This window comes from Perca flavescens, chromosome 21 (genome assembly GCF_004354835.1).
Source record: "Perca flavescens isolate YP-PL-M2 chromosome 21, PFLA_1.0, whole genome shotgun sequence".
Taxonomy (NCBI): domain Eukaryota; kingdom Metazoa; phylum Chordata; class Actinopteri; order Perciformes; family Percidae; genus Perca; species Perca flavescens.
In genome coordinates, this window is record NC_041351.1 from 4,464,921 (window position 1) to 4,478,800 (window position 13,880).

Genomic DNA, 13,880 nt, shown 5'->3' on the forward strand with positions numbered 1-13,880 from the left:
GGGTATGTGATGATGGGGGGGCTATTTTAATTCCAAAGGCAAAGGGAACTTTATCAGGATGCATAGTATCCTGATTCATGAAATAACTGGCCTTTAAAAATAAACTTCTGCCTTCCTCTCTGGGAATTTAACATAGGGGTGTGCTTACTTATTCCCCCTGTATTTTAAGGAAGAAGATTTATTTATTTACAATATATTATTCATTCATAAAGGAAATGGGTGTCCTTAAAGGTTTAATTTTTTTTAATTAAGGCATTAAGATCAATTTCCAAAAGATGTTTTTTTTTTATTCCTCTTTTTAGTGAACTTTAGCATGGGTGTGTAAACTTATGCAAGCCACTGTATGTAATTACAATGTGGCATATCTGAACAAAATCAACAATTACCATGAACAGTCCTACCTCTTAAGACCTTAGCTAATAGCTAAGGTTAGCAGTTAGTTGTAGTTGAACTGTGATTATGTATAAAGAAAATTGAGAATTTTGTAATAATTGTTACAGGCCTACAGGAGACACTAAAAGTGTGTTGATCAGGTCAAATTATAGGAACTTAAAGGTGCTCTAAGCGATGTTGGGTGACGTCACTTCTTGCTGATGTTCAACGTATTTTCAAACAAAACGAGGCTAGCTCGCCCCTCCCTCCTCCTCATCATTTTCTTCCACAGTGTGCATGCATGTAAAGATGGATTGTTATTAAAAAACCTCCCTGTTATTGTCCGCCTGCAGCTCGAGTGGGCCTCATGCACATCGGCGTGTTCATCCTCCTGCTGCTGAGTGGAGAGAGGAACTTTGGTGTCCGTCTGAACAAGCCGTACACTCTCCGCGTCCCGATGGACATCCCTGTCTTCACAGGAACCCACGCTGACCTGCTCATTGTGGTTAGAAGAATATTTCGTTTTCTTTCCTAAAAATGCCTAAAATAAAATGTCGAGTTCTGATGTCGTTTAGATATTTTCAGCCAATACCTTCCCTCTGTTGTACGTAGGGCTGCAACTAACAAATATTTTCATTTTTTGAGCATTTTCTCCGTTAATGGAGTAGTTGTTGGTCTCTAAAATGTCAGAAAATGGTGAAAAATGTGGATCAGTGTTTTCCAAAGCCCAAGAAGACGTCCTCTAATGTCTTGTTTTGTCCACTAACTCAAAGATATTCAGTTTACTGTCACAGAGGAGCAAAGAAACTAGAACAATATTCACATTTAACAAGCTGCATACAGAGAAATATGTCTTTTTTTTTTTTTTTTTTTCTTTTTCATAAAAAATGTCTCTGATCAGTTGGCTATCAAAATAGTGGGCTATTAATTTAATAGTTGACTAAACTAAGTGATCAATCGATTAATCTTTGCAGCTCTAGTGGTATTCTCTGATATGCTGTGAATGAATATGTAACCGCAGAGCATCACTCTAAATATTCTCTTAACTTTATCACGTTTAGATCTTCCACAAGATCATGACCAGTGGACACCAGCGCCTGCAGCCTCTGTTTGACTGCCTGCTCACAATTATAGTCAACAGTGAGTAGAAAAGATGATATGTCGCTCCCCAGTGGCTGATAAGAGAACTGCAGAGTACTGTAAAAAGGTCCCATGTCATGCTCCTTTTCATTGTGCTCTCGGAGTCTATGCACCGCCATTGCAGCCGGGTAATGACTGTAACGCCACTTTAGTGGCACTTTTTATAGATGGATGGATGGATGGATGGATGGATGGATGGATGGATAGTAGTGACATCACAACCTAACAAAAGTTCTGACAGCTCGTTTAAAGGCATTGTTTTTTAACACGGGCTGTGTGCATTTCTCTGTGGAAGAGAATAGTAGTTTTTATAGCACCTAGGCCTGCTTTATAATAAAAAAACTCACTTTTTCCAAATTGTTATTTGAATAGTGAGAGATGGTACGGCATAGACATCCGTGCAACAACTCTCCAAGGTACAGCATCACAGCATTTATAGCTATTACTAGTTTCCAATGCCCGTCCCCAGAAGGGACAGTCCTAAAAACAAACATTAAACATTGCCACAATGTGGGACCTTTTAAATAAATACACCTTACTACCAAATGGGAAAGTCTGCTTTTGATAAATAGACAGAGTTAGGCTAACTGTTGAATGGCATTTAGCATCTAAAGAGACAGATGTTTCCTTTAGGAGAGACCAACAAATTCCTTATTATTCCTGAGTTTCTACATAAAACTAAACGGTAGAAATAAAATCAAAGGCATCGCTTGTTAAGAAATCCCCAGCCATTTAGAGTATTCAAGCTTAACATATTTTAGTAGTAAGTGTTGTTGACCTCAACCTGCTATATCATTTAAAAAATAGACATGGAAATCTCATGATTTACCAAGGGTGAAATGGGACCTTTTAAATCCTCGGTTTCTGCCCTCCACAGTTTCACCTTACCTGAAGAGTCTGTCCATGGTGGCGGCCAACAAGTTGCTCCACCTCCTAGAGGCCTTCACCACCCCCTGGTTCCTCTTGTCCTCCCCCCAGAACCACCACCTGGTCTTCTTCCTGCTGGAGGTCTTCAACAACATCATCCAGTATCAGTTTGACGGTGAGAACACAGAGGTGCACTTGCGTTAAAAACAGGCACTTTCACACCTATATTTCGGTGGACTGGATGCGATTTGGGGGGTGAAGCAACATTGCGGTTGCTTCTTTATTGGACAGAATATCCGAAACTCGCCGACACTTTTGCTCTTAGATACAATGGAGCAACACCGCATTTATAAAATCTTGGGTTTTCTGGTTTTGCTTTAGTGTTTCTGATATGTTAGAAGAAGGCGAACAATGAGCAGCTGACAGACAGCGAGTGAAGGAGAGAGAGATGATGATGTCACACAGACGACCAGCGATGTGTGCTCAGAACAGCTTATGGATCTGAAAGTTAGGATCCCTTTAATCATATATATGTAAATTGTGTGCAAGGTTGAATTTGCCGGCTAGTAAATGCTCTGTTTTTGGTTCACTTCTTGTGTTTGGGTCGGATCGAGTGAACCGAACTCTAGATTACTTGGAAGGGAACCAAGACCCCCGTTTTTAAAGGACAAATCCGGCGCAAAATTAACCTAGGGGTTAATAACCCATGTGTACCAAGTTCACCGTTCTCTGGGATATGTTTGCATGCTAATCGAATGTGACCAGTTTTAGCGCAAACCGCTAATTAGCTTATAAAGGTAGTCGTCGGGGCACAGATAAAGTAAAAAGAAATCTCTATTTCTACACCACTAACAAGGGGAACACCGTGCTTGAGCTGTGTTACTGGTTACTGGTTACACAGCGTTTGACTGGTCCTGACTGCTTTCCCAAGATGGTGCCCGCATGTATAAGTGAACAGTATTGTCTTTCTAAACTAATTTTCTTAATAAACTGTCTGTACACTTACAAAGTTCTCAATGCTTCGGTTTACATGTAGGGACCCTCATTATGCTACCGTGGAAGTGTGGTGCTATTTGAGTCTTGTTAGTGGTGTAGAAATAGAGATTTCTTTTTACTTTACCCTTCACCCGACGACTAGCGTTATAAGCTAATTAGCGGTTTGAGCTAAAACTGATCACATTCGATTAGCATGAAAACATATCCGAGAGAACGGTGAACGGTTAACCCCAAGGTTCATGTTGCACCGGATTTCTCATTTAAGTGGACCAGAGTTCAGATGAGCTTTCACACCGCCACAAACCACCCGGACTATCCGACCAAACGAGGCCGGTGTGAAAGCAACCTAAGCTCCATCATGGCGCCAACCTCCAACAAGTGAAATCTCCCTCACAGGCAACTTCAACCTCGTGTACGCCATCATCCGAAAGCGCAACGTTTTCCACCAGTTGGCCAACCTGCCGTCCGACGCGGCGTCTATTCAGAGGGCGCTGCAGAGGAAGAAGCCCGGGATTTCCAGGAGCACCTCTACGGAGACCGTTTCCACGGAGGCGTCCAGATCTGCTGTACCTGCTGAGCCCGGCACGCTCAAAGCCAGCTTAGAGGCCTCTCCAGGTAGGAAGACCGATAACTACTGTACCGTATTAACCAGAATAAAAGACCAACCTGATAATAGGACAGACCCATAATTTGGAAAAAGACTTCATGAGGACCAAATCTTGAATAAAGAAAATATTTGTGTTTGCAATTAGTCCCTCCTATCGTCATATATTCACACGCCCTTCGGTCAATGTTACTGAAGCGGCCGGTTTGTGGACCACAGTATGCTTTTCTTTTAGCCTGGGTGACCCCAGACCCTTCTCAGTTGTAACTGAGCGTGGGTCTGGGGAAGGTTCATTCACAGCCCATTTCCAAAGGGGGGGTCACCAACGGACGCCGCTCAAATGCCTCTGGGCGCAATTGGATAGTCCTTCAACCAGTCGGAGCAATGAAGGAGATGACGTATGCAGAGCGACGGAAAAACATCTCAGCCAGCGAGCACGTTGCAGAGCCCGTTCACGGGAATTCAAAATCTGCTTCGTCATCGTGTAAAGCCCTCCTCAACGGTTGTGATTGGTGGAAAAATTGGAAATGGGCTTGAATGGGCTCTTGGCCAGACGGACTTGCAAATCTCACATTTGCCGGAAGTTCGTCAAGGTTGTCCCAGGCTACTTTTCTTTGGCACCTTTTTATTTATTTATTTATTTATTTATTTAAGAATTTTTTTCCTTTGCACTATCCCACCAAATGCTTGAAATTTGCTAAAAAAAACAACTACAAATTTTGGGGTTTTTGTAAATTATAATGTGGTCTAGTCCTGAAATAACTTCTGTTATCATTTGACAATATAAATTGAATTCTCCACTGTCGATGAGTATGTTCAGGATGTTTTAAACAATCCTCGCTTGGCCAATAAATTGTGGCGAGGAGAAAATAGTGTGGCACGGAAGAAATGTACTTATCTCTGTTGAGAAATAAATTATGAAGAAGTTTAAACGCATGTTTTTGAAATCTGTCCGTCACTGTTGTGAATCCTCCACGAAGGCACAAGAAGCAACAAAAACTCAACAAAAACCTTTTTTATTCCAGTTTTTCTCTTGCGTCCTTTAGGAATCGATAAGATAACGGAGAAGACCCAGGTGAGCGTGGACGGCACCATGGTTGCCGTGCCTCATCCCGACTCTCCGAAGACGTCCGCCGACAACGGCGCCGCAGCCGGAGCCAGCGACACGGAGTCCAACTCGGAGAGAGACCTCGAGGTATACGCCAGGCGGCGCCTCACTCTGGATTCAGTCTTTCGTTTGTTCTGTGTGCAGCTAAAGCGACTATCGTGCTTTCATCCTGTCGTCAGATCTCCCGCACAGAGTCGGAGGCGGCGAGGAGTCGGCTGTCAAGTGTGTCGTCCTCCGCGGCGTCGTGGAGCGCCAGTACAGACTGGGTTAGTGGCCGTTTTTACTGCTTTTGTCCTTCCATCTCTCGCTCTGTCCTCCCATCATGCTGTATGCAGCGGTGGAATGGATCTAAGTACATTTACTCCAGTACTGTACAGTCCAAATGTTGAGGTACTTGTACTTTACTTGAGTCTTTTCTTTTCATGCCATTTTCTACTTCTACTCCGCTACATTTCAGAGAGAAATATTGTACTTTTTACTCCACTACATTCATCTAGTTCACAGTTCTAGTTACTAGTTACTTTACACATTCAGATGTTTGCACAAAGACATGTAGTTTATAAACTCTTAAATATATTATTTAATTCTTTGCAAATTCTGCACTCAACCCATTTAGCCTATTTTTTTCTTATGCAACAGTACACACACACACACACACACACACACACACACTTTTTTTGATAACTCTGCAAACCCTTGGTGTTCTCTCAATGAGCTTCATGAGGTAGTCACCTGAAATGGTTTTCCCTTCACAGGTGGGCTTTGTCAGGGTTAATTAGTGGAAGTTTTTCCCTTATTAATAAAAAAGCAAAGGGTGGCTACTTTGAAGAATCTAAAATATAAGACATTTTTGTTAAGTACATAATTCCATATGTGTTCATTCATAGTTTTGATGCCTTCAGTGAGAATCTACAATGTAAATAGTCATGAAAATAAAAAGGAAACGCATAGAATGAGAAGGTGTGTCCAAACTTTTGGCCTGTACTGTAAGTGTACTTATTGTGGCAATAAAGCCTTTTCTGAAATGCAATGTTTTATTCTAAAGTAAATTAGCCAACAATTGGTTGGATCCTTTACACACACTATAATGGGAGGATTTTTCTGCATCAAGTACTTTTAATACTTTAAGTACATTATCTGAAATAAATAGCCTGGGATATATTTAAAAAAATATATCTGTGAGAAAGCTCCTTCACTTGTTTTCAATAACAGACCCGGATAGCCCAGTAGCTCATATAGTGAGGGAGGGGGAGTATGATGGACCGAAGCGTATCCTACTCGCACAGTGACGGCTGCCTCTTTATGAATGGGTTCACCACGGGTCGAATGCGGGTCAGCGGCGTTACACACGTCTTGTGTAGGCTATGAAATGTCTGTATCGTCCCTGGCTGCACTGCATTTTTATCAACTATGATAATGTGGTCATGGGTCACATCTCTCGCCCAGGTCCAGCAGGCTCCGTCTCTTACACGCTATTACTCAACAAACTGAAGTTAGTTGCATTTAATAACTTATAATGTGTTTTTCCAAACCATGTAAACCTATTCTGGTACAACCTCTAAATACAATTATGAACCTGAAAATGAGCATAATATGAGCACTTTAAGTTACATTTCCAATGCAGGACTATTTGTAGCAGAGTATTTTGTACAGTGTGATATGAGTTGTTTTACTGAAGTAAAGGATCTGAATACTTCTTCCACACTGGCTGCGTGTGTGTCTCAGGTGACGTCATGGAAGGTGAAACTCCCTCTGCAGACCATCATGAGACTGTTACAAGTTCTAGTCCCTCAGGTGGAGAAGATCTGCATTGACAAGTAAGAAATCCTGCAACTTTGTAACTTGGAAGCAAATTGATTATACGACTCCTTGGTTAGGGGGTTAATGGTGCTGTATACTCCAAAGATTCCACTTTCCTCTCGACCGTTTCTTGCATTTACTGTTCGATGAAGGTAGAGATACCGCCTAAAACGCTGGTATCGGTATCTGGAAGTACTGGAGTTTATGCACCGATCCGATCACGTAATAAAGCCCTAAAGAAAATCTACATTAAAGTAGTTTATTTATGTTCTTTTTCCGTTATAACTGACTGTCAAACTGGAGAATAAAAGAAAGTTTTGGGGCATTCATTGTTTGTGTTTGTTCATGTTTCACAAAGAGTTTAACCTGAGCCAGACCGACAACAAAGATAGAAATCATATCACATCCATACAGGGATAGTAGTATACAGCTGTTAAAACATAATAAAATATATGACACACTGGTATCGGATCGGTACTCGGTATCGGCCGATACGCAAGTTCAGGTATTGGTATCGGGAAGCAAAAAAGTGGTATCGGGCCATCTCTAGATGAAGGTGGCACTCTCTGCTATGCCTGTTCCGTCGTGTTGGCTCTTGCTGCAAATACTAACATACTAACAGTTATTATTCTGTTTATATTAAAATGAAACTGCATTTGCTGCTTCTGGGAATATAAAATTAATCTAGATTTTCCCAGTAAACTGGGTGTTTTGGATTGGAACTATAAAAACGTCCGTTGTTTTATTGATATGGCTGCAACAAACATTGATTCATCTTTTGATTATTCTCTTGAGTTATCGCTTGTTTTGTCTGTAAAAGACAAAAGAAAGAGATGAAGAGTGTTACTCTAAAGCAGCACTAATAATTAATTTTGCCTGTGAAACACTTTGTGACTCTGCCTGTGAGAAGTGCTATATAAATAAACTTGACTTACTTACTTTTGGCCACTTGGGGGCAGAACTCCACAACGAACTGAACGTCACACACAGTTCTGACATATATTATAAAGTTGTTAAGGTGAATGTATTAGCAACCAGTTGCCTATTTACACGTCAAGCAGACACAGAGCAACTTGAGCATTCACCAGGAGTCACCTTTGTGTCCAATATTGCCTCTCTTTTAGCTCGGTTTGGGACACTATCAACTCCTGAGAAAGAGACCGGTCTCTTTAGCTGCTAAATGTTCCTCCTTCTTCACAATCTAGTTGCTAACTTTGTCTCACTTTGTTTGGCGTTGGACAGATAGTGTACAGCGGGTTCATCACTGAAAACCAAAATAAACAAAGTTGTGGGCAAGCAGCAACATCTGGGCCTGAAAAGTGAAGCAATGTTGACGTACCTTAAACCTTAAGTGTACTCTTTCTAACAGCCAGCGGGGGGCAACTCTACGAGTGGCAAAAATGGGTCCAATTGTATAGAAGTCTATTAGAAAATGAGCCTACTTCTCCTTGATTTATTACCTTAGTAAACGTGTGTGTGTGTGTGTGTGTGTGTGTGTGTGTGTGTGTGCGCCTCTGTCTCTGCGTGCGTATATGTTAGTGTGTGTGTCTATGGTCTCAATCACTACGTTCAAGTCTTCTTCAATACAGCATGATGTTCATTTTGAAAATTATTGGGACTGAAATTTGTCGTTACCACAGCGCTGTCCTCTTCTGGTCACTTCTGGCTCCACAAAAACAAGATGGCGACAGCCAAAATGGCAAACTCGAGGTTTCAAAAGAAGCTTATTTTACACAGTCTATAATTGTGGGCTACAAACACCCAAATAATGAGCCAAAAAACACCTCTGCTGCACCATCATCACCACGAGCGACGCCGTTCATACGATCATTTGGTGAATATTGAAGCTTTAATCATGCAGATGAGTGTGAGTGTTGTTGGTGTCGTCCTCAGGGGTTTGACAGACGAGTCCGAAATCCTGAAGTTCCTCCAGCACGGCACGCTGGTCGGCCTGCTGCCCGTCCCTCATCCCATCCTCATCAGGAAGTACCAGGCCAACGCCGGCACGGCCATGTGGTTCCGCACCTACATGTGGGGAGTCATCTACTTACGGTAAACAACCTTGAGTACGAGCCTGAATGTAACCAGAATATGTTCCCCATTTTTTTTTATTTTCCGATAGATTGACCCCTTAAGCCCAGTTCAGATCAAAGATTCACAACGAGACGAAGCCGTTTCAGAACGTCGCCCGGAGAAAGTTTCAGCAGTCTGAACCGGTCCGCCTCATGTCGACTCAAACCAGCTGATGTCGCCGCCGCGTCTCAGCTGCTCGAGTCGCAGAGGCTGGTTATAGAACGTAAGAGACGTCGCCTGTTTCAGTAGCCAGTAGAGAAATCAGCTGGTAAAGTGGAGGTTGTTTAGAGCATTATGTCAATGGACCTTTTTCACAGCAGACATGTTGACTGGTCCTAGTAGGAAAAGCACAGCTGAAATGTTTAACCTTAACAATGGCTCAGTTCCATCAAGTGTCCCAGTAAGATATTTCAGTGAGTTGGCATGCACAATACCAGGGTCTCTCCTAAGTGGAATGCAGCCATCAGTAATGGTTTAATACCAGGGTCTCTCCTAAGTGGAATGCAGCCATCAGTAATGGTTTAATACCAGGGTCTCTCCTAAGTGGAATGCAGCCATCATTAATGGTTTAATACCAGGGTCTCTCCTAAGTGGAATGCAGCCATCAGTAATGGTTTAATACCAGGACCTCTCCTAAGTGGAATGCAGCCATCAGTAATGGTTTAATACCAGGGTCTCTCCTAAGTGGAATGCAGCCATCAGTAATGGTTTAATACCAGGGTCTTTCCTAAGTGGAATGCAGCCATCATTAATGGTTTAATACCAGGGTCTCTCCTAAGTGGAATGCAGCCATCAGTAATGGTTTAATACCAGGACCTCTCCTAAGTGGAATGCAGCCATCATTAATGGTTTAATACCAGGGTCTCTCCTAAGTGGAATGCAGCCATCAGTAATGGTTTAATACCAGGACCTCTCCTAAGTGGAATGCAGCCATCAGTAATGGTTTAATACCAGGGTCTCTCCTAAGTGGAATGCAGCCATCATTAATGGTTTAATACCAGGGTCTCTCCTAAGTGGAATGCAGCCATCATTAATGGTTTAATACCAGGACCTCTCCTAAGTGGAATGCAGCCATCAGTAATGGTTTAATACCAGGACCTCTCCTAAGTGGAATGCAGCCATCAGTAATGGGTTTGAATACACCTGTGCTTTTCCTACTATGACATGTCAACATGTCTGCCGTGAAAAAGGTCTATTATAGCCTAACAGCCAATAGAGAAGTCAGCTTTTAAAGTCAGCCGCAAACTATAGAAATAAAATTATCCATAATCCGTTTTTTTTTTGTCACAAACTGTCAACTGGTGGAAATGGCAGAGATTGAGACGGACGCTCGAGGAGTGCCCGTGAGCGCGGGATTGTGGTCAAGAGAGCTAGAGAGCGACTGAAGAGAGCGAGCGGCGATAGAGCAAAGCAGCGAATCGGAGAAATCAAACGTTTTCGCAGATTCCTCACTGGAAATGGAACTGTAGCAAGCAGCTCAACAATCCCTAATATCCACGTTCATCTTTAGATGCGACAAAAGATATGTCCCGCTACAAAAAGCCTGGACGGAAGTACAAACAGTGGTTACTTTTACCAGTACCGACCGAATCACGTCGGTATTACTGAGTATTGGTTCACGTAAAATCAAACGGTGCCAAATTTCGGTACCTGAGAGCGCGTAAGAGCAAGCTTATTGGTCCTCTCTGCATGTTGACACCGAGCGGAGCTCCGACACGCACGCACGCAGAGGTGCGGACGGAGCAAACTAAGTCGGCTCTGCAGTTTTGTTGAAGTCACAGTGAGTCCCAGAGATGCCGATAAAGTGGTTTCAGGTGTGGTTACAGTTTTTAAAAACTTCACGCAGACAGCATTCACTCCGATGTGATATTAATGGCGAGGCGAAAGCAGTCGCGGTGCTGTTGACGTTACACTTCCTCTGACACGAGCAGGCCCAACGTTGGTTTCGGTGCCCTGTTGACTGACTGACAGGCTGAGGTCTGAAGCCAAGGCGACTCTATTTCTACAGCAGCAAGGCAATTCAAAGTGCTTTACATGAAACAAAGAGCAATTAAAAAAAAAAGGAAAAAAACAGTCATGATGATAATAAAACGGGCTAAAAAATAATATACAAATACAAGAATAAAAGAATAATTATTTAATTTAACAGGTTGTAGGGATGGGTTTGGGAGGAGAGAGGGAGGGGTTTTATTGTTTAATTTCTGTCAATGTAAAATATTCTAAATAAATAACACAACGTTCTTAGTAAATAGGTTTGGAATTTTATTTACAACTGAAATAATTTTTGTTGTTATTACAGAGGGAAAGCACCGAAAAAAAGTACCGTTGGGTAACGGGAACAGAGTTTCAGGTACCGGTATCGGTACTGATACTGGTTCAGATGCGAAAGGTAGCCAACCCTATTGCTATGGCGACAATACACCGTCTCATCTCATTGGTGTGAGCTGGCAGCTTTCCGAGCGCTGCAGATCGGCTCGTTTCAAGTTTCAACACAAACCTCTGGTCTGAACCGGGCTTAAGAACAAACATTTATTTCAAACTGTCCTGGCAACTCACACGTGTTACATAAGCCTTTGGCCGCCACGCCTCGAGTTTAAAACAAAGACTTTGTTTTGACTCTTGTTGCCGCAGCAACGTGGATCCTCCAATCTGGTACGACACGGACATACGGCTCTTTGAGATCCAGAGGGTTTAGAGCGGCTGTCGAAGGCGGCCAGCTGACTTTGTTCTCTCTTCGCCCGCTCGCCAACAACGGGATCCGCCGGTTTCAGCTTCCTCACAGCTGACGCTCTCTCTGGTGGTATTTCAAGACAACACACGGATGATAATCTTGTACTTCTTTCTTCCGGACAACTTTCAAAGTTCACAGAGAAAAAGAAGAATTCCTAAATGTGTCAAAACATCAGTTACTGTGTATCCCATACAATCTGTATAACGAGCAATGCCAAATGGTCATTAAATTTGACTTAATCATGAAGTGTGACGTTTATTGAACATTAATTTATTCACTTTAAGTTGAGTTTTTAAGATTATTTGTTGGGGCTTTTCCCCCCTTTTTGTTCCCATTTTTCCCCATTTTGTAGTGACAGTGGCTAGAGGGCCGCTCAGCCTACATGGGGCGCACACTCTCACTGGGTGAGGTCACCCTGGGGAAACTAGGGCTGCACAATATATTTTTTATCGTCATCGCGATATCGACTGTCGCAATATACATATGGCGAAAGGCTGCGACGCATCGCGAAAGACACTCGAAACTAGAAAATACCAGTAGAAAACTGCACTTTAAAATGGAACTGTCATTCTTTTTTAGTGCTGCCTTTTATATTCAATTTAATGTTGTTTGTTCAATCAAAGAACGTTGGAAATTATTTCCTTTCATTTGTTTTAAATTCAACGAGCAACTTGTTGTACTTGAGCAGAATACTTAAAGCAGCAGAACTGAGTTCACTCTGTTTGTTTATCGAAAAGTAATATCATGATCGCGATATTCAGCAACCTTATCGCATATTGCATATTTTCCTCATATCCTGCAGCTGTAGAAGAAAATTAATTACGTGACCGTTTTAGTCTCATTTTATCCTGATGTCCTCTTTTCCTGTTGACTGATTTAAGTTTTACCTACTTTTAGTGTCTCAGATTAAATGAAATCTGTCTCCCGTTGCTTTAGTGTTGAAACAAAGTGTTTGAGTGAGACCTTTTTGTTTCGAGCCTAGGTTGGCTCTAACAGAAACTCACACCTGTACTAATCCAAGCACTTTTAATTAGTCAAAGCAGACAGTATTGAGTCTATGCAAATCTGCTCAGGCAGACTTCTTCTCAGCTGTTGTTTATTCTGTTGTTTCCTGTAGCCTGGCCACAAACTCATTCTGGTCAGAGAGAATCCTCCAGCTGCTTGTGAGCTTCTTTCTCCACCGCGTGGTGAATAAAACTGGACCCGCGGGAACGTTTTCTTCCACACAGCCCTAGGGGACACCATTTCTTAACGGAGCTGGCTTTGTGCACGGAGGCATGTTGAAACAAGAAAAGGCACAAACACACATGTTTTTTCTTTTTTCTTTTTCTGAATCAATTTATGCTGGAAATATCTTTAAAGGGAAACAGAGATTACAATCCAAATATAAAAACATAATTGAATATATTGCAGTAATGCTCTCAGGCATTCTGTATTGCTTTCATCTATTTATTCTCCTGTAGATCTACTTTTCTAATTATGTTTGAGTCACAACACATGTAGCCTAGGCATCATTTACTCTTCCCACTTTTGCTTCTTTTGTTGAGGAAGTAACCACCTTAAATGTGCATGTTAAAATTATTCACCTGAATGATACATTAATTCATTTAAAAAAATTAATAAACCCCTGGACTGTAATATTTCAGATGTGTTTGAGCAAGATTTCTGCTCATGTTCAAAACTTTGTGCGCATTCAAAATACAGCATATCTCATCTGTGTTCTCTGAGGTTTGGAGGAGTTGTGATATTGTGAGAAAAATAAAGTGATAACACAATAGGCTATTACAAGAATAAAGTCACTATATTTCATAACATAATCCACCTGCACCATAGTCTGCTGTGCAGTACGTGATATCTCTGCTGAGACGGTAGATGTCAGACCTCCTGACAGACACAGAGCCCCGTTTGGGACGCTGGTCTCTGAATGAGACAGTTTAGGGAAGAGGCTGTAGGCTACGCTGCTTTACATCGGAGGTGGAAACACAAAACTACGCGGAAATAGGGACACATCTGCCGCAGCATGCCCACAGCAGAGCGCGTCCATCATAAACCTGAAGCTGCCCAGACCAGGGAAGGAGCGCTGCAGCAGCTCCGTGTCTGTGCCGCTGCTCGTCTCGGTTTCTCCAGCGAGAGAGGACACTAAGCGACGCACAGCTCTGCTTCAGAGCTCCGTGTGTTTGAGTCTGACC

At 42.3% G+C, this 13,880-nt stretch overlaps 1 protein-coding gene across 2 annotated transcripts in view; it reads left to right on the plus strand.

Moving 5' to 3' along the window:
- hid1b (HID1 domain containing b) overlaps positions 1–11,937 on the plus strand; it is a 29,632-nt gene extending 17,695 nt beyond the window's left edge. The window contains exons 11-19 of one of the 2 annotated variants that reach the window (XM_028567571.1): positions 726–877; positions 1,434–1,512; positions 2,390–2,554; positions 3,772–3,990; positions 5,005–5,174; positions 5,267–5,353; positions 6,813–6,904; positions 8,781–8,939; positions 11,592–11,937. In XM_028567571.1, the coding sequence (XP_028423372.1) occupies positions 726–877; positions 1,434–1,512; positions 2,390–2,554; positions 3,772–3,990; positions 5,005–5,174; positions 5,267–5,353; positions 6,813–6,904; positions 8,781–8,939; positions 11,592–11,655 (1,187 nt within the window). In that variant the 3' untranslated portion in view covers positions 11,656–11,937. The remainder of the gene's footprint in view (positions 1–725; positions 878–1,433; positions 1,513–2,389; positions 2,555–3,771; positions 3,991–5,004; positions 5,175–5,266; positions 5,354–6,812; positions 6,905–8,780; positions 8,940–11,591) is intronic. The other variant, XM_028567572.1, reaches the window with a different exon arrangement.
- Positions 11,938–13,880: the final 1,943 nt, after the last annotated feature.